We start from the raw sequence: 20,895 nt of genomic DNA, 5'->3' as shown, positions 1-20,895 counted from the left end.
ATAGTGCTGTAGTTGCTCCTGATCAAGCTGACTGCAGACAAGAGCCCAGCATGTGCTGAACTCAGAGGCTGACGCTGGGGTCACCATCCTCTTCCATGTGTGCATGTGTCTGTCCCACCACAGGAGCAGAAAATGAAGAGTATACAACCTCCCAAAGCCCAGCCTTTTGCTCTCCTTTGGGCAGAATGTTTGACCATATTGATTCCATTTGCATTAAAAATGCTTCTCTGGAAATGAAAGACTTGCATCTGTCTTATTATTTCAGATCTGAGCTGGCAACTGAGTTAATATTAAAATGACACATAGACACAAATCACATTTTCTGTGTTACAAATAACAGGAGCAAAGCGAATATGCCAACATTAATAATTTACCTTTTGAGCTTATCCCTTCTTTATTTTTCTGAAACCTCCACAAGCAGATTGCCATTTCCTCCAATTTATTCATTATTCAAATTCAGCCAACAGTTTAAAAGAACATGTTTACCTAACAGATAGCTTGCATTTTGCTTCCATTTTCACTGCTCAGTATTTGTAACAAAGTGTGAGTCACAATTGTGTAATTAAATCATATAATACAATTCCTGTTCCTCAGCTAAATCAAAATGCAATACTTCTGGGGGAAAAGTACTGCCAATGTGTCTATAAAAAATCAAATTTCTACAAACAGCTTTGTCTATGCCTGAATTTCATCTACATTCATTCTGGCTAACAACTCAGCTGCTGGGATGTTTAGCAAATAATCATGAAAACAGGCAGAGCAGCTTTATGTCCTGCCTTCCTTCTCTGCAAAGGACGAAGGAAAATACATTTGCTTTCCTTGAGCCATCTTTAGCTTCTTCTGCCACCGAGTCACTGCTTTCCCCCGGTCCTGCAGGTGACATTAAGAACAAAAAAAAGGCCACTGACAGCAGCTGCCTTTTAGTTGCCTTTTATTCACTTCCCAGCAGCAGCCTTTGGGGTTTTGCAGATCCACGGGGAAAGTGAAAACCAATAGTAAACTAAAGAAACATCAGGAGAAGAACAATAAATCTTTCACAGTTCCTCTCAATCCTTGTTTAGTTTTCATTTTACTCACCTAAGGAAAACAATTTTTTCCCTCCTGTTTTAGTTATTTTTTGTTAATTTCAAACAGCATTCCTCATTTATTTCAGGGCTAACCAGACAAGGAACCTGCATATACAGAAACTTAAAAATGCACCTAGCAGACCTTTTGCAGATGTGATTTTTAGCTAAGCTCCTGGCTGTCCTGGGAGGATGCCATTAATTCCTGTCCATGAGCACTGGAAAGGCAGCATCCCACCAGACCAGGCTGCTCAGAGCCCCATCCAGCCTGGCCTTGGACACCTCCAGGAGTGGGACAGCCACAAGGTCTCTGTGCCAGGGTCTCACCACCCTCACACAAAAAGAAATCATAACAGTTATATATGATTTAAACATGTGAGACTCTCTAATTGTCTCTGATTTCTGCCAAGCTGGGCTGAGATGCTGCTGAATGAATGTAAAATTTAACACCAGTTTGCATGTGTACAGCTCTTGGAAAAAAGCAAAGCTTTTACAAAAAAAAAAAAAAAAGGAGATGCAGGGGATCTCTTCTTGTAAATCCATTCTGACTCCAAATAGCAGCACTCTCTGCATTTTTGGAGGAGACAGAATAGATTTAGAAAGTGGCTGCTCATCGATTTATTGTCTTTATGCTGGACATAGTTTTTTATTAAAGAAAGCAGATACTCAATAATGTTAACTAGTAATGGGAATTGACTTTTCACTAATTGCACAGAACCTGACATTAATACACTTTAATAGAAAATAGGCTTGTGCACTCCAGATCAATCCAAAACTTTTTTCTGAGTACGCAGCAGACAAAGGGCTCCAACAATAACACAGCTGAGTAAGACATTGCATTTGTTCACTTATTATTCCTTAATTTATTGGGATAGGGAAATACCTCCAGGGAATGAGGGAAATGCTGTACCTCAGCTGCTTTTCCACTCTCTGTTTGCTCCACAGGGCTCAGTATTTCCTGGTCTGCTGTTCTGCCCCATTTGCCTAGTTTGTAAACAGGAGCATTTTTGTCTGCCTCAGGTACTGTGGAGTGCAGGCAAAATAAATGTGTTGGATGTATGACATGAGAAATAAAACAATTTATCACTTAATATAAATATGTTATGATTGCTATAATTATTATTATTATTATCATTACTATTATCATTCATGTTGTTATTAATGCTATTATATTTGTTTAAAATGTTAATGTTAGAAAACAAATTCTCTGTATGTTTAGTTTCACCATCTGGCTTCTCATTAGAAGGGCACAAGTGGATTAGACACACCAGGGGCTAAACCCTTCTGTGTTATCTGGGGTGTGATCTCTGTGGGGCTCAGCTGCCTCCCAAGACATCATCGTGAAACCCTTTTTCTGGGGCCTGGCAGGGGAAAGCCAGTGGGCACAGCCAAAACCACTGCGTTTTCACTCAAGTGTTTGGAACATTTGCTGCAAGGAGGCTTGCTCCCGTGGTCCAGTTAACAGATACTTTGCATTGCCTGTCAGCCACCTCCAGGAAAAAGATGAAGACAAATGAAACAAGATCAAGACTCAGTCCCTGTCCCCCTGAAACCCTTGCAGGAAATGAGACCACGTGCTCTCACAGCAAACAGTGGTTCCAAGTGGAGCAAATTGGAGTCCCAACCTTTTTTAGGCGCTATTACCAGTCCAATAAAGCAGCTAATAATAAAGGATTGCTGCTTTATTTCCTGCACTTAAATATAGGGATTGGCAAAACCTTGCTAATCATTCCCGACGGTGAAGCACTATAGCAGCAGACAGGCTGCTGGAGAAAGGCAGGAATTTCCAGCAGGACTTTTGAAGGGTGGGAGTCCATGACTTCATCTGAATAAACTTTGAAGCACCCTCACCTCTCTAACCACAGCTCCCACAGTTATCAGCTACTTTAGATCCTCTTTAGCCTTCTCTGAGCCAGCTGCAGGGTCCTGGCAGTGACACCCGGGTTGACAGTGCTAGTTAGTAACCCATGCTCATGTCACAGGAAAGTCATTTTTAGGCATGGCTGTGCCACCCACACAGAGCACAGAACTAAACTTCTGCCAGGGCTGGATTCTCAAAGGATGGCCCCAAGATGAGCCAAGGCACAGCACGGCCCTGCTGCTCCCCAGGAGTGAAATCAGCTCTGGAAGAGGAACCCTGCACTTTGGAGGACTTCTGTCTCACCTCAACACTCCAGCAGGAGACAGCCAAACCCCAGAGCGAGAGCCCCTCCATGGGGAGGGGATCCCCCAGTTCCCCCATAGGCTGTCCCCATGGCTCCATCGCTGCCATGGCTGAGATGCCTTGGGAAGGCTGCCCTGGAACAGAGGCTGGACAGAGCTAAAGAGTAAAGCAGGGATTGATTAAAAGGATCTCCTCCATGGATCCCCCTTGGGCAGCACCAGAGCCCAGCCAGGGCTGCACCCAAGATGAACCAAAATGGTCCCAAAATGCACGAGCGCTCCCGGGGGCTCTCCCTGGGATCAGTTCTGCTCCATTGGCACCTTGGAGTTCATTGTCCCATTCCAGCTCCAGCCCAGGCAGTCCCATCCTGCTTGTTTTTCTCTCTCCAGCCCACGGTGTTTGTGCTCTTGGGGCTGAGATTTGGATCATTTGTCCTTGGTGCCCAGCTGGAGAAGGAATTGTTTTGTGTCCCTGCTCTGTGCAGAGAGCTCAGCATCCCCTCATGTGAAGCTCAGAAGTGCACACTAAAGCAGCACAGAATGTGAGAAATAGAAAAGCTAAACCTGAGGCATCAGTTGGGTACAGGGGGATGCAGGAAGGTGGGAGGTCCCCCTAGCAGTGTTTCAGGCTGAGGTCTTTGCCATTAGAAAGGAGAGGGAATGTGTTCCTGCAGGCAGCTGAAGGGCCCCTCAGGGTGCAGCACACTGAGTTTGTTTGGTTCCATTTTGGCCTGGGACCAAAACAAGGATGAATAGCCAGAGCCACATCACCAGTGCCAGGCTGTTTGTGCCCCTGGACCTGCCTGTGGCAACAGGAGGTCACCACAGCTGCTGTGGGCTCAGGGCTTTGCTCTGCAGCTCATCCACTCCACCTGATTCTCCTGGCCCTGGGATGAGCTGCTCAGTGAGCAAAACCTGGAGAACACTGGAATTGCCTTTTTGCTTCTTTATCTTGCTGCTGATCAAAGCAATGGCAGCTCAGACTAAACTCACTGCTAAGCAACTATGATTAGTTTACCATCATTACTATTTAAAAGTGTGTTAAGATGCTGCTTATTAAAAACTACTAACATATTATTGATTAACGTCCTGTCTTGAAGTGAACTTATACCACTATCAATCAGTGATAAAGCCACTTTTATTTGTCCCCTTTCCTAAAATGCTAATTTATACTGGACGAGCCACTCTACTTGTAGTGCCAGACATGTTTCTTCTGGATACCTGCAGAAATGCAGGGTAACTTGCCCCACAGGAATGTTTTATTTAGTCAGAGAGCCCTTTGAAGTGAAAGGGTAACCATTTCTGATCATAACCTCTGCTTTGTACTTCTAGTAATTATCCTTTAATTGTATTACCCTGTTTGAAATAGATTCGTAATTGGAAAACAACAATTTGATGTTCCCTGATGCATACTCTGACATGCATTATTTGCTTTTTATTCCAATATAAATGTTGTCTGCAATTCTATCAAAGAAAAGAGAAAAATAAAACCAAAATGAAATGTCTGTAGCAAATTTGGACATGTGAGAAGCATCAGCAACTAGTGCTGGGTGGGAAAAATAATATTATGATAATATAATATAATGCAATATAATATAATATAATATAATATAATATAATATAATATAACATAATATAATATAATATAATATAATATAATATAATATAATATAATATAATATAATATAATATAATATAATATAATATAATATAATATAATATAATATCATATCATATCATATCATATCATATCATATCATATCATATCATATCAATTAGTGGTGTCAGTGGAAAGAAGAGATGTGGAAGGGGAAAGGGCTCCAGCTCTGCTCCTGAAGAAGCTGTCTCTGTTCCACATGGTGGTGTCTAAATACTGAGCTGGGTACCAGCTGAATCTGAGGGATGGATGGGCCTTTAAAATTGTACTGAAGCATGGAAGATGCAGAAGCAGAGTCTCCAGCCTTCCAGCTAACTCTGGAATAATTACTGAGGTCAGTGCAAGTCCATGGAGTGCAGGTCCGCTTTCCTCATATCCTACAGGACAGAACACACACTCAGGCACAAAAGTGGTTTTACTTCTTCCTTCTTGGACAGGTTCAAACAAATCCAGGTCAGTGGTAACTTATACCCATGCCACTTTTATCTGGGATTTCTGAGAGAGGAGTTCCACCCAGTTTGGCTGGATCAGCTGCACTTTACAGTCCTACAAGCACGTGTGCACACACAGATTGCTGAGATCTGACTCAGCCCTGCCCCGTTTGGAGCACTATGCAGATAGAAATAAAGTAAGTTACAGGTACAATGTTAGTGAGTTAGGTTCTGCCACTCTGCAGCAAAAATGGAACTTCCAGCCAAGGATGTGCTCAGAGGGTGGACAGAGAAAACCACGTTAGCATAGTTTGGGTCAGAGGTGCCTGAGTGGGATGGAGTCTGCACACAGAGCTGGGTGCTGCAGCCCTCTCCCAGCACAGAAGGAATTGCAGACATTTTCTGCAGCAGCTCCTGTGCCAGATGTCCTCTGACAGCAGCCCTGCATCCTCATGTGCTCCAAACCACAGCCAGCCCAATCTTTACTTCAAGAAGTCAGCAGGTCACAGACAAGAAACTACCTCAGGGGAGTCATAAAGCAGAGGTAGTTGGCACAGGCCAGGCTGGATAAATTTGGCCTTTCTGGGGTTTTTGATATAAACAAAACCAAACACTCAAACCCAATAGGAAGAAAACCTCTTGTGAAAAATAAAATTCTGGTGTTGTCTGGAGATATAACCAACTTCCATTAGTATAAACTACTGCTTTCTACCCAGTTTGTTTATACTGACCACATCCAACAGGAAGCACAAGAAAAGGCATCTGCTCTGCTTCTGCATGTCTGGCTGCCCTGTCCCCATATCCAAGCCCCATCCTGAGCTCCAAAGGGAAACGTAAGTACTGAAGTTCAGATCCAGGCAATTGTTACTTCGGCCTTCTCTAGATCTTCAGGGAACAATCCTGCAAAGGTTACCCAGCATTTTATTTTGGGAATTCCACAACAGAAGGGCTTTTATTTTAGGTGTACACTGTAACTCTGCAGTTGCTTTGCACAGTGGCTCCTTAGGATCAGGAGATCTTCGGCACAATCTCTCCACCTGATTCACACATAACCAGTGAGGATGAGTGGTGTGTTTTTCCAAACAGGTCTGTCAGTCTCAGCATTTCATCCTGACACATTTCACCTGGGCAGAACACGCCTCTTTGCTTGGCTTCCTTCACTGCTCTAAGCAATTTCACTCAAATCACCAGGACCGCAATTAGGAGCTCACTGGTGAGATGTGGAACAGTGCAGCTGAGGTTTGGGGCTCCCTCAGTGCTGACAATTTAAGGAGCCTGCTGGAGGTGAGGCATTCTGCACAGGTATATTTAACAGAGAACTGTCTCTGATTTTTTGCTCTTTTCTTAGAGGTGAACTCCCAGGAAGCAAGCACAAAGAGAACAAATGAAAACTAAGCCAAAACATAATAACTCTAATTATAATGACTACTAAAAAGAGATGGTTAAGAGAGAAGTTCCAGGAGCATTGAAGTCAGCTGTCAAGATCCAGCCCATCTCATTGAGAACTGACAAGCAAGTCAGCTGAGAGAGCAGTACCATGTTATAAAAGAGACAACCAGCTTGGAGGCTTGATGGTGGGGTTTTTGGTTATCTGTGAGTTTGCGGGGGTGGTGTTTTTTTTCGTTTTTTTTTTTTTTTTTTTTGCATGCTACAAACTTGCAACAGAAAATTGATGAAGTGGGAAGAAAACTCATTCTCACCTGGATTATAAAGTACTCTAATGCAGGATTAACTAGAAAAAGAAATGGTGAATTAAGAAAATTTATGTTACTGAAATTTGGTAACATCTTATTTTCTACCTTTAAGCCAAGTAGTTATGTTAAAAGGTTTCTCAGATAACTTGTGAGGCATTTGAAGCTGTGAATAAAATAGGAGCTTTGGATTTCCAGTGATTTCTCTTTGAGAATTTAAATTGTGATGGTGCTGGTAACCAGTTTACTCAGGCTGCACAGCTGGTGCTTGCTGGTGTATATATATACATATATAAACTCTTTTTAATATGCTAACTGATATTGTCTACTTCATGGTTCTAATTCAGCAGCTAAAACAGTCAATTTAAAAGTAGGGAGAGCTATCAGTTAAAATGCAAGAAAAACTGGAAGAATAACAAGGAGAAATTCAAAAATGATGGAAGAGAATTGCTTTTACTTCAGGTTGCAGGCTGGAGCTCTGCATGGAGCACTCTCAGGAAGTTGCAGTAGGTAATGCTGACATCTGTGGGTGAGATGGAGAGCTGAGCTTAGGACACAAGTTGTTAATACTGTCCTAACTAGAGCTTAGAAAGGCAAGCCACTTAGTGTGTGATCCAGATTTCATCTGCTGCTGAGTACAGGGCTACCCAAGGGAAAAAGAGAAGAATTAAGGCAATTTTCTCACCACTTGGTTATGATAGGAGAATCAGGGAAAGTCCCTGTCTCTCTTGTCTTCTCCCTACCCCAACCCAACATCTTTGGCTAGGCTGTTCTGGGTGCTGTTGTAGCTGCTCTGGTAAAATGCTGACAGGGTACTTCCCTGGTTGTCTGGGAAAGTTTTCCCCATTTGTCTGGGAAAGTTTTCCATTTTGGGAGAGCAGAGCCCTGCTGTGAGTACCTCCTTGCTTACCCAATACTGCCGTTCTGAGGCAATGCTCAGGCAGGAGATCCAAACCAAGCTTGCACAGTGGAATGTAAAATGCAAATGTATCAATAAAAATGTGCTGCTCTCCTCTGAAAGGACTAGCAACCATCGAGGTGTTTGAGGTTTGGGTGTGAAGCTCTTATAAAGCCCCAAAAGAAAATCAATTCCTCTTAAGTGCAAATCTTGTGCCTGAGTCAGCTCTATTGCAGCCTCGTGGCTGTGGGTAACACTTCTCTTGTCCTGCTCGATTTCTGAATGTGTCAATGAACTCCTCTTTGAGGAATGCCTCAGCCCTGGGGTCGCATCTCTTGGAGGCGCACCACGGAACTTATGACGGGTTTGCAGTAAGCTGATGCCCTCTGCTGGGTGCGAGGGACTAGAAACATGGAAATTCCCTACTTGCAGTGGGATAATGGCACAGAACTCCTTCAGTCAGCTCCACAGTTTAATGGCAAGGGTTCACGCCTCCCTACAATATTTTTTAATATATGTTGGAGGGCAGCTGATGATTTTAAATCTAATTGATGTCTCTTTGATTTGAAATCTAGTAACAGTAATTCTGGTTATGGCTTCCACATTTGTGAATGTTAAATGCAACTTGTAATTAATGATCTTTAAACACATTAATTTCAATGAACTGTTCCTCTCTCAGCTAGATTTAAAAGAATGTATAATTTGAAGCTGGAGAGAAGTGTCTGAAGGGGCCTTTACATAAAGTTGGATTAGTGTGGTATTGGTTAGAAACCAGACTAAAGATGAACAAAGCTTTCAGAATGTTTGCTGAGGAGTTATTGGGAGAAAAGACCTGGATCATGAGGGACAAACTACTGTATGTCAGCACACCCTATATTCCACTGAGAGATCAGCTGAAAAATGCTGGAACTGCATGTATTGAGACACAAATACTACAAAAGAAAACTGGGAATTTTAGGGGAAAACAAATTAAAGCTGGAAATGTGTGTTTGTGCTTTGCCATGAGACTGAGAACTTGAAGGCCTTGATGCTGACTGCTGTAGCTGTTTCTGTCACACACCAAGGGACAGATGTCCACTTAACCTCTCTGAAGCTCTGTCACTATGGGATTTCAGTGAGAGCATTTGTGCAGCTGTTTATTGGTCCATTGTGGTTAATATGAGTAATGCCTATGAGAAAAGGCTAAAAGGAGCATTAAAACAGATCTAAAATAGGCAAACATTGTCACCTTAACTGCTTTCTTTTCCTCCTTTAGAAGGTTTAATTCTGACTTCTGGCTTTACAAAATTACAATTTTTGTGTAGGTCTGTCCACTTCCAGCTTTCTGATTCCTTGAGTGGTAAGAGATTCAAAAGTTAGAAGTTGTCTTATGTTAGTTACTGAAGTAATTAATTCAATTTATTGAAAAAACCCAAATTCATGCTGTGTCTAAGGATAAGGCTGTAACATACTCTCAAAAATGTCTTTTTGTAGCATAATGCTGAAAAAGTTAATATAAAGCTTCTCTGAGTTAATTACCTGACTGCACTATGCTGTTATTTGAATATTTAAGACAAATAATCCCAAGGGATGCTTAATTGGTTTAAAATGTTCAGCTTCATGAAGGGGCCACTATCCCTTTGTGATTATCTCTGGTCTGAGCACTGGTTTGTGCAGCAATTCTCACAGGGTCAACAGAACAACCCTCACTGACTTTTGAAGATGTTAAATTTGCCCGTTTTCTAAACTTGAAGTTTGTTCTGTGTGAGAAAGTAAGTGTTAAGGACTGGCTTGGTTTTTTACACAATTCTGGAGCTTCTGTTCAATAAACTCAAACTGATTCATGGGATATGCACTCTTGATAAACCAGAGTCTTTTATTGTCATTGCTTTTTGTCCCTTAAATATGTAAGCTTTGCCAAGGCATAAATTCTTGCACTTAATATACCAAAAGGAAAGTTTTAATACAGCCACTGAGGTACACCTACAGTTGGTTTCACTGCATGCAGAGTTTAAAGTGGTTATGAATTTTGGATTTTATGGACAGTAGTTGTTTCCTCTGGCTCAACTGAAATAATGTCCTGCTTAACAGGCTTAGGTGAGTAATTCTGGCAGATGAGGAAGTACATGTGCTACTGAGAGTCACATGCTCACTCACTTTAGATGATGACAAAATAGTTTGTGTGGTGTTTATAAAAACAGAAAAAAGAGAAATTCATGCTGTAAGCAGGTTAAATCTAACAAGATGGTAAAGTTTGACTTGTAACAATGTCTTTTAAGAGAAAAATGGTTGTGAGGCATATAGAACTGTATAAAAACATGCTGAACTTAGTGACACACTACAGCCTAGGCATGTTAAGGAAATGCAGCTAAATGGAAATGTCCTAAATCTGTTAGGAGAACATGTGAACAACCAACACCAAAATGACTTATTTTTTTTTACCAGGAAAAAAACTTAAAACATTAAGTGTCCTAAGGGACAGTACTCCCTATTTGTATTGTTAGAAAACAAGTGTTTTATCTGGGAAAGTAATCACCTGCTAGTGCAGCTGTAAAATGAGAGGCTGAATGTACTAACTTTGCACAGACTTAAGAGATGCTCTAGGCAACTTAAGTTACTGGTAGTTAGTGAATCCAAAATCTGGCTGTGGACCTGAAGTGGTTACACTCATCACACACATGGAAGCCTATTAAGTTTATTAAGAATGGGCACTGCCAACTCTGGTCTAATTAAAACACATGTAAATGACATGAATCAAACAGCTTTTCCCCTCTCACTCTCCTGGAAGTTACCTGTTTATATCTGCTTAAGGGATGAAACAGTGACAGACATCCACTGCAACAACTGCCAATGCTCTGACCAAAAAAAATAAAAAAGAGTCTGATTATTTTTACAAGAGATTTAATAAAAATGTAGCATCTCAGTGCTTATACTCCAGCAGGACCAGCAGATGTCAGCAGAACTCAAAGCATAACTTTGGATTTTGGAAAGGCAACATTCATGACACTTAGCAGAACTGAAAAAGTTCTGCTGAGCACACTGAAAAATTATACAACTTTACCAAGTAAGTCTGCAAGAACTTAAAGTATTATTGGAAAAATGTGACCTAACAAACATGCAGATCTTCCAAGTCTTCAAAGAATAGAAAATTATACAAAACACAACAAAAATACAAAGAATAAAAATGTTACTAAAACTTAATTTATAAAATCTTTTCAGTAAGTTTTGTTATAGTGTAAAACTTTAATATTATGAAGACAGAGAATGTATCAACCGAAGATACTGTCCATTCGTCTGTGTTTTTTGTTAACAGTCTAGATAATCCTGGTTTGGAAACAGAAACTCAAGTTAAAAATCAGTAAAAAGAGAAAAAAACTGGGAGAGGGATGTTGAAATACTTGCAGTATTTCAACAGTTCAGTCCAATCACAGACTGATAACAGACTAAAATTATTTTAATTTTGTTCTACAGAAAAAGTAATAAGTAATACTTTAACACAATGCCTTGACAGCTCAATTTCAATACTTTAATATGAATTCATAAGAATTAACATGGATTCATATCCTTATGAATTCCTAAGGATAATCTGACCTCAAATCCCACTAATTGGGATGAGACCTGAACAACTAAATGCTTTTGACTCCTTAAGTGAACAGGATTGGATTTATCAGGTGTAGCTTCAATACCCTATAGGAGACCCAGTATTCACTGTTAATACTAGAAAGAGAGTTCTATTAACACTGCATGTAAATTCTTCGAGAACTTTTACAGCGTTTCACATAAAACAGATTAAAACCCATGAGAACCTGAAACTGAGAAGGAGAAATGAGGAATACACAGAAACGGTGCATCCTATAGAACACTGAATGAAAGAACAGTGCGTGTCTCAGGATAGATGACATTAGAATTCAGCACCTTGTACTTGAATACAGCTGTTGAGTGAGAGCCTACCTGCATGGCTAAGAAGCCTGACTACAGTGCAGAACTCAAGTGTGAAAAGAAAGCAGTATGGTTATGTCCATAACCACACTGAAAATGACTGTGAAAGCGAGCACACCCATCACGTGGGTCCTGACAAGTCCCAATAGCTTCCATTCAATTAAATGCTGCTCATGCTGTGTTTAACCAAAGCGTGGCCCACCCATCCAGGATGGAATAATGCACCTGTCCCCTACCCAGCGTGCTTGTTCCTGATGATCTCCCCTCCCTCGATCTCGATCTGCTCGTACAGCCACTTGCGGTCGCAGCGACACTCGGTGCCGCACTTGTTGGAGCCGCACTTGGGGCAGGCATAGAAGCAGCCCAGGCAATCTTCATCCAGGCAGTCACACAGGTCCATCCCGCTGTACAGCAGCAGCCCCTGGCTGTCATACACCTTACTCTTGGCTGGGATAACTTGCCTGTACAATGGAAAACAAACAGGTATTTTCTGTGTTAAAATCTGCTTATTACTGACACCAAGGTGCTGATATTTTTTAGGCCGGAAGGAAAAAGCGAACTTCCTGGAAAGGAAGTTTTCCTTTCATCTTTAACCTGTGTTTTTTGATGAAGTTTTACTTTCATCTTTAACATGAAAGGCGTGTACAGCTTTCCAGTGGCTAAAAGCTTTGCATCACTTCTGTGAATGCCTCCAGTGCAAAGCCAGACAGCCGGGGAGCTTGCTTTCTACAGGTGTTCACTTTAAACCTGTTCATTTCAAAGATATGCGTATCTTACTGTATTTGGTAACAATTGTAATTGTATCTCCACTTTGTGCCCAAACTAAGCAGAAGAAACAGAGGCAGAGGGAAGGATGTGTAGTTGGTGAGCAGCACATTTAGTGTCTGTTTCTGTCTGATACAGTTACACTTAATGTGATACAACACATTAATGTGATATTTCTTGTGTATTTTGACAAATAGAAAATGTCTTTTTTTTTTAATCAGTCACATTCGAAGGTTGTAACTTGTTATTTAGTATTATTCAATTTGGATATTAACTTTGTTTTTCAAAAGGAAGGCAAGATCCTAACTTGCACACTTGTTTACCAAGCATAACTACTGAGTTTAAAAAAGATGATGACCAATATTTTCAGTGTAGACTACTTGATCTTACAGTATTAAAATTTTTCTTATTATCAGGATTTTAGTTTATGCATGTATTAATAGCTACATCTATGGTCTGTGTAGTATTGTGCCTGACAAACACCTTTTTGTGTTTGCCTGAAATATGAACTGTAAGCTAACATTTTATCTTCTCTTTTATTTATCTCAGGAATGAGATGGATCATCAACATCCCCAAAACCAAGAACCCAATCCATACACACAAAACATCTACACAGATAATGTTACAGGTTGACCATCGATGCTATTTTATTTTCAAATGGAAGTTAATGTAAATACAACTAGCAAATTACCTGTCTGAATTAAACACTGAGATTTTTGTTTGCCTTCTTTTTTCCCTTTTACTGGTCTCTGGAGTGAACTCCGTTTGTCGTCCTGGGTTAGCAAACTGGAGTGACTTTAAAGCCTTGGCTGTACGCCCCTGTAAGAAGAGAAAATGCCACTTAAATATAAATACAAATTTTAAAAAAAAATCCAATCAAGGATATTGTAATAACCTAGATGAATTCTTGACCTATGATTCTATGATTTCCCAGGATAAACAGCTTAAAATCTTTATGCTGGAGAACTATTCCTGTATCTGACCCCAGCAACACAAGCTTTGTAGTAGCAGTTTTAATCAATGCTTTCAAATCATCCTCCTAATCACACTGACATATAATTGAAAATCACAGCAGGGGAACAGCTCCTAGGATGCAACTCCTCTTTGCTCAGGGTGCATACAGGCAAACTCTTGCTGTTCTGGTTGCCCACACCACAGGTTCCGTGTGCACAGCCTGAACTCTGCACCCAGCAAGACACCAGCCACACTCCAAGCTCAGCCCCTGGAGAACTGTCCTCCCACGCCCGTTCACCAGTGCCCCTGACCAAATGCCACGGCCTTCACAGCCCAGACACCACAACAGGAGTACACTTAATGCCCCTCACTGCAGGCTCATTTTGTAATGAACTGCAAGAGAAACACCTTTTCTTTTGCTTTTAACTGAAGAGACATCTTTAGAAGCAACTTCTGCAGTGCTTGGTTTCAAGCACAGGACTTTGTTGTTTGCCAGGCTTGAGTAACAGCTTAAAATACCAGCAGCAGCCTGGTATTTACATGTATTTATAAGCAGACACAATTTTTCAAAACTTAGAGGCCATATTATTTAATTAGAGAAGATTTTTAAGGTCCTCCAAACAAAGGTTTAAATACAGTAAACTCCCGCACATCTAAAAGACTACATCCTTTCTTATTTCTATGAGATAAAAATTTAATTTCTTTATGTAGTAGACTCTAATAGCTTGCAGAGCACAGAGGGGATGGGAAAGCTGATCCTGATTTATTAAAAAATATGGATATTGATCTAGTATCGATATCCAACTGACAGACAAAAACTCTCTAACAGTTTAAAGTTAGAAAGTGTATGTTTATTTGACGCTGGGCAGCGTGCGGGATAGCTCCCAAATACACACCACACCTTCCAGGTGATTACAGAGTCTTTTTATCCATACAACTATTGAATATACAAAATACAAATACATATTCATAATTTTAGTACATCCCATTCCCTGCTTCGTATGCTAATCACTCTAAAAGCTATTAAGCATGCATAGTTTGTTCCTTGAAATGGGTCGGTGTCCCTTTCATGGGGAGGGGTCCCAAAATGAGGAAGTAAATGAAGTCTTCCTCGTTCTGACCTTTCTACCTTTTCAATGCAAGTATGACAAATGAACTCTTGGTAGAACTCCCATTCCTTGTCTTCAATTGGTTTCAGAACAGAGGAGGCCCACAATTGTCCTATGTTCCTAAAAGCTCTTTGTCAGTTTCTATATTCTTCATTATAAACCCAGCTAACTAAACATTGTGCTGACAAGCAATTAATTATTAGTTAACTACTAACTCCTAACTTCATCAAGGCCTACTCATTTATTATTCTTATTTTAATTAACTCTAGTAAGACTTATTTCTCTTAGCTCCTCAAAATCTCTAAATGCCTTAAAGTTTACGTTTCAATCCATATACATACATCTGGATCCAGCCTTCTCCTTTGTCGCTCCTCAGGTTCTACATCCACACTTCCATTTATTATCTGCATACATTTGGGACAAAGCTTCCAACCAGGAACAAACTGCCTTCCAAACTTGGCACTTAGAAAAGCTGCATCGTCTAAGTCAATTGCTCGCAAGTTTTTCTTTGATAGTTTTCTGTGGATGTTAAAGGGATCACAACAGGATTTCTGTAAGTCTTCAAATCGTTCAATGTAAATTTTGGCATGGTGGAGGCAGATTGTGTTGCTCTCTGACAGGGTTATCCCAGTCCTCAGCTGAAGCAGCAGCAGGTCAGATGAAGAGATGTCTTGTTTGCTCTTGAAGCCGGTGTGACGGGTGTAATAGGTCTTATGGCATTCATTGGTGGCTTGGAGCTGAACTCCAACTGAACAAGGATCCATTTTACTTTATCAGAACGTCTCTCATTTGTTTTGCCCAAAATAAATCTTTGAAGCCTTTAGGAGTTTCTGCGAAGATCACCCTAGAGAAGGCATTAAAATCTATCAGACTCGCAGTGCAAACTTTTATCCATAAGTCTGACATACTGGATGTAAGTAATTTAAAAAACATGTAAAGAAATTATAGCCTTCTAGTCTAGATAAAGCTAAAGAGATACTAAATTTATTCTGGAATCAAACCATGTATTTTTTATTCCTTTTAGAGTGTTTTTTTTTGGTTTTTTTTTTTTTTTCCTAAAATAAGTATCTATTCAAAATATTTAGTAGCATGACTGTCTCAAAAGCAATCTGGGAGCAAGGTACAAAGTGGATAATTGTTCACACAGCAGCCTGCTCTTGTCATTGGTTTTCCTGAGGACCCCCTCTCCAAGGACAATCCCTGCCAGCCAAGACCTGACTGCCCACAGAAAGGGACTGCTGATGGCCACACATTTCACCCATCCTGTTTCCAAGGAGCTTCTAAAGGGGAAAAAGGCTGCAGAAGGTGGGCTGCACAGGCTGGCTGGAGTCAGTCAGCAATTCCCACCCAGCAACACTTTCCATGTGTATCAGGTGCAGGCCAACACCCTGGATCAACCTGAGCCTTTCAGAACCAGGTTGGGCTATGCACCAAGATGGGCAGCTCCAGTTGTGTGCATTTTTGAGGTCATGTGGCCTTTGTGTGCAGCCCTCTGTTGGGCAATTATTTCATAGTTATACACTAATATCAAACCAAATTACCAAATGCCAAGTGAGCCACTGCAGACTGATGTTGGAACCCTGGTTACTGAGAATTTCAGACTTTCTGTGCTGACAGGCACTGGCCCCCAGGAGAACTCTGCACTTGACCTGAGGCCATGGAGAAACTTCTAAAACTGAATGACAGAACTGGGATTGTGGGTGTGGAGTTTGAATAGTGGTGTAGTTTGAATCACACGGTGAAAAACTTAAGAGTTTAAGGTTTTAGAATATAGTAATATATATAAAACAAGATGGAGGTTTTAGGGCAGTGGCTGGTCCTTCTCCACGGCTTTGGGTGGTTTTGTGTAATTGGATAAAACAGTCCACATTAGTTATTGGGTCAAAAGTAACAATAATTTAGATGTCACACTCTGTTTGTTGCTAGCCCAGTGCTGGCCCTAACACACCACAGCCTGAGCTCATCTTGCACTATTTTCACCTCAACATAAAAAGAAAGGAGTAATTTGCTCTCAAATCCTTCAAGAACCTTAATTACGAGTGTGGCTTAACTGGGAGGTTTATGTTCACCTACACCCTGTTCTGCAAAGGCAAAACACAGACAAACGGAAAAGCAGGGTACTGGTTGTGTCCGAGAGGGAGTCAAACTATTCACAGTGGCTGGTGTGTGAATGATTTTTAAAATCTTTTTTAAAAGACCACCTATCAAACGTCACCATCTTAGTGAGCCAGCTCTAATGACAATCTTTTTTTGTTAGCTGCACAAAGTTTGTGTTTCAAGCCAAGATAACTGGAGCCGTTAATGAACAAAGTCCACTGCAGCTGAATTAACATTTAAACAGCAATTAGGCAATACTAAGTAACTTTACCCGAACAAGTCTGTTACGTCACGCCTGCTTCAAGTGCTAAGGTGTTTTGACTGATTCCTGTGTGTGAGGTGGGGCTTGTGTGCATGGCTGAAACTCACCACATCAATATACAAGTGACAGTCTGAATTTTCAAAATTAGCACATGGATTGTAAGTCAGGATTCTTGGACCATGTTCTTATGAGAAACCTAATTTGTCTCCTAGGGGGGAAAAAAATCCCCAAATAATTATTACAACGTCAGGTATCTCTTCTACCCGCTCACTATGCTACGTCGTATTCCCTATATTAAACTGCAGAAAAACACCACACGTCTGTCACCTAGCTTTGTTCAAACGGCAGTACTGCTGACGGAACTTGGGGATCGCTTAATCCGCAGCAATTCTCGCTGGCAGCTCCAGCGCGTTTCCCTCCCGGCGGCAGGAGCACGGGGCTGCTTTTCTGCGAGTTCTCCGGGGGAAAGAGCAAAGCCAGTCCCCGCGGCCCGCAGGTGCCGCCCGGCGCCGCCGCAGCCCGAGCGCTCTGAGGGGCCCAACAGCGGCAAGGAGGAACGGCCACCGCACGGGCCTTCCGACGCCCCGTGCACGGAGCCCGGCCCCTCCGGGCCGCCCCGGTACCTCCCCGCGGGCCGTGTGCCGCCGTGCCGGTACCTCTCCGCGGTGTGCGTCCCGCCGTGTGGGCTCCCGGCCGTGCGCTCGGTCCCTGCGCGCTGCCGGCGGGCGGCGGCCTCAACGGCGGCTCCCGCAGAGCCGCGGGCCGGCGGGAGCGGCGCTTCCGTCCGGCGGGCGGCGACAGCGGCACCTGGCGGTGCGGAGCCCCGGCCTGAGGGGCCCGGTGTTCCCCGGCCTTTCCCGGTGTTTTCCGGTATTTCCCGGTCTTTCCCGGCGCTTCCCGGGGCCGGTACGGAGCCAACGCGCTCGGCGCGGCCGTTGAGCGTAAGGCCGCGGCCTGCTGCCGGCTCTGTCGGCACTGACCGGGCCCGGGGCCGGACCGGGGCTCGGGAGTGGCCTTTGCTGTACCGGGAGTGCCCTGGGCTGTACCGGGAGTGCCCTGGGCTGTACCGGGAATGCCCTGTGCTGTACCGGGAGTGCCCTGGCTATCCCGGGAATGCCCTGTGCTGTACCGGGAATGCCCTGTGCTGTACCGGGAGTGCCCTGGGCTGTACCGGGAGTGCCCTGGCTATCCCGGGAATGCCCTGTGCTGTACCGGGAATGCCCTGGGCTGTACCGGGAATGCCCTGTGCTGTACCGGGAGTGCCCTGGGCCGTACCGGGAGTGGCCTTTGCTGTACCGGGAGTGCCCTGTGCTATCCCGGGAGTGCCGTGGGCTGTACCGGGAATGCCCTGTGCTGTACCGGGAGTGCCCTGGGCTGTACCGGGAGTGCCCTGTGCTGTACCGGGAGTGCCCTGTGCTGTACCGGGCATCACTTGTGCATCCCCCAGGTCCCTCAGACCTCACACCTCACCGCAATCCCGAAATCAGTGCTTGAGGAGATACCCAGGGTTCTAAAGCATGGTGAGCTTTAATATATGGGAGTAACAGCCTGTAGGTTGTGCCATTTGCTGTTTCTCCATCTGACCACTAAAGAAAACCATTGTAAATTCCATATGTTAAGTCATGCAGTGGCTCAAGTGATGACAGAGAGACTGTGAAGTGCTATCATTCAAGAAAGCCTCAGTAAGGCTGCTTCTGCTGACTTGTGTGGCTTAGGATGAAATATGTGGAGTTAATGAAGGGGAATAATTCATGAGAGGAGATAACTTGCGATACAGGTTGTGACACCAATTTGTATTACATAAATATAGGAAGAGCAGTGAGGTGTATTCACTTTTTCACCATTAGTGTCCTTGTGTGAGGCTGACTGTGTCAAGCTGGTTTCAGGTTATTTGGGAATTGTAACAAATGTGCCAGCCACGGATTTAGACTGGTTTTGGTTGATCACAGTAGCTTTCCTCTGTAAATGGAATGGTGCTTTAATGAGGGAGAGCTTTGGGTTTTAGAGTAAAAGGATTCTAGATAAGGATAAAGGGGAACTGGAACAGGAGCTAGACTGGGTGTGGTGGAAATATTCTCGTATTCTGGTGATACTAGGTGAGTAGGCACAGTTTGTGGTGATTGGGAGTGGGGCTGTGGCTGATCCTCATCCCCAGTGGGTGCAGCTGTGCAGGACAGGTGAATAAAACTGAAGGTGAGGAGCCATGGAGTGCCCAGGTGTGCTGAGCAACCACACAGGGCACAGAGGCACACAGGGGCAGTGCATCAGCAGGAGGGGATAAAAGGCTGGGCTGAAGAATAAAAAGATCAGCCACTTGCAGCCTTCTGCTGAGGTGTGCTGTTACTCTGTTTTGGTTGGAGCTTTCTGCAATTGCATGGTGACACTTTGTGGATCGTGGCTATCTCAACTGTGACCTGTGCTGCCACGGGTAGGAATTTAAATTTGTTTAAATTTGTATCTGTGCCCATGCAGGCTGACTCCATATGCCATTTTCACTCATGAGGACATCTGAAATAAGAAATATGTGTGTCAAGGTATTTTTAATGGATTTTTTATTGAACAGTAGTAGAAGTCCTACTGTCTCTAGCTTGTGTCTGCTCACTAAGTCAGTGATTCATGTGTCCCCCACGTGTAAAAACTGAGTAAAGCAATATTGTGATACATGATTGCTTAAAAATTACTGTGGTTTTCCATTGCCCTCATTTCCAGAGTTTAAGTAGAGACAGATTTGTTGCTGACCTGCAAAAAACTTTGTGATAGACTCAGAAGAAAGGTGTTTCTAACTCTCTTCAATATAGTATAAATTCTAGGTAGCTCATCTCAAATTTCAAAGGTGATCAAGCAATAATTTTTCATTGCTTTACCTATCATTTGGACATTGTTGAGCATTATTTTAAGATTTTGCACCTTATCCAAAAAACCTCCCAGAGATTCTGTTCACCTATGTGATATCCAATTAGTCTGGTCTAGAAATCAGCAAGATACTGGAAAGTGTCAGAGATTTAATTGCTTTTTCAGTTTAAGCAAGTTTGAGGGTGCTGTTAAAATGTTTTTTATTAAAATGAGACAGGCTAAGGTATTCTGCTGATATAGAATCACTATCTCATAAAGTGGTTTTTTTTTTTTTTGGAGCTTTAGTGTCAAATGGAAATAAAATGTTGCTTTTATTATATTTGGCATATTTGATTTTAAAAAAATGAATGTAATTGTGGTTATATATTTTTGCTACCACCAGGGATCCTATTACTTTTCTTCAAGGCAAACATTTCTGTCTAGTTCCTACAAAATGTGCTGGAACACCAAGTAGGCATAGATGTTGTCTGCTTTGATTTTCTCTATGATTTTCTTATAACATATATCTGCTCTTTTAAAAACATGAAGCCAGAGATGTAGAGAGCAATTGTTGCAGAGGAAAAGGCAGAAAATAACTGATGGCTTTCGTAGGGAGCATTTAGAAATGAATGGAAAAAGGAAAATAAGTAGCCTACATGAGCTTTTCCTTGTAGAAAATGTGATGCCAAGTGCTGTATTTTATTTAAAAGTCATCAACTAATGTTACAAACAGAGCTGTTTATTTCACACCAAATCTTTAAGTCTTGGAAAGCCTGGATAATACCATAAAACTAATTTTAAAAATCTAAAAAATTACCTTGGCATGCTAATAAGTTTTATGTTGTTAGATATGGATTTAATGGTATGCATGTACTGGCTTAAATTCCTCTGTGGCCCAGTTGTTCTGTTTCTTTATTTTAATTTGATAATGTTATAAAGACTTCTGATTATTTATAAATTTTGCATTTATGTTTTGGCACACAACTGTTGAATATGTGAGTTTGTATTATGTGGAGTTTTTGGGGTATCTAGAAATAATAGAAATTCTGTCAG

The 20,895-nt window shown here is 42.2% G+C and overlaps 2 protein-coding genes across 3 annotated transcripts in view; one reads left to right on the top strand and one right to left on the bottom strand.

Annotated features, from left to right (window-relative positions):
- The window catches only part of MPPED2 (metallophosphoesterase domain containing 2), a 137,232-nt gene extending 135,889 nt beyond the window's left edge, over positions 1-1,343 (top strand). Inside the window, exon 7 of the mRNA XM_072929432.1 lies at positions 5-1,343. Within this exon, the coding sequence (XP_072785533.1) occupies positions 5-12 (8 nt within the window). The 3' untranslated portion in view covers positions 13-1,343. The remainder of the gene's footprint in view (positions 1-4) is intronic.
- Positions 1,344-10,767: 9,424 nt separating this feature from the next.
- Positions 10,768-17,800, bottom strand: ARL14EP (ARF like GTPase 14 effector protein). Of its 2 annotated transcripts, none has more exons than XM_030273344.4 (4): positions 17,667-17,800; positions 14,993-15,495; positions 13,280-13,407; positions 10,768-12,283 (listed from the first exon to the last, which is right to left on the bottom strand). In XM_030273344.4, exons 2-4 carry the CDS (start codon positions 15,413-15,415, stop codon positions 12,055-12,057), a joined length of 780 nt encoding a protein of 259 aa, XP_030129204.4. In that variant the 5' UTR covers positions 15,416-15,495; positions 17,667-17,800; the 3' UTR covers positions 10,768-12,054. The 2 variants fall into 2 exon arrangements, with proteins under 2 accessions (XP_030129204.4, XP_030129205.4); XM_030273345.4 differs by lacking the exon at positions 17,667-17,800 and adding an exon at positions 17,338-17,476.
- Between the last annotated feature and the right edge of the window lie 3,095 nt (positions 17,801-20,895).

The sequence above is a fragment of the Taeniopygia guttata genome, chromosome 5 (genome assembly GCF_048771995.1).
Source record: "Taeniopygia guttata chromosome 5, bTaeGut7.mat, whole genome shotgun sequence".
In the NCBI taxonomy this organism is placed as follows: Eukaryota; Metazoa; Chordata; class Aves; order Passeriformes; family Estrildidae; genus Taeniopygia; species Taeniopygia guttata.
This window is presented reverse-complemented; position numbering and strand designations above follow the sequence as displayed.

What these genes read in the sequence shown, in the direction of transcription:
- ARL14EP (XM_030273344.4), bottom strand. Translation starts at nt 15,415, where the DNA reads ATGGATCCTTGTTCAGTTGGAGTTCAGCTCCAAGCCACCAATGAATGC. An exon ending in GGAGAAGGCTGGATCCAGAT is followed by an intron (nt 13,408 to 14,992) that starts GTATGTATATGG and finishes CTCTTCTTACAG; the next exon opens with GGGCGTACAGCCAAGGCTTT. An exon ending in TCAGTGTTTAATTCAGACAG is followed by an intron (nt 12,284 to 13,279) that starts GTAATTTGCTAG and finishes TCCATTGTACAG; the next exon opens with GCAAGTTATCCCAGCCAAGA.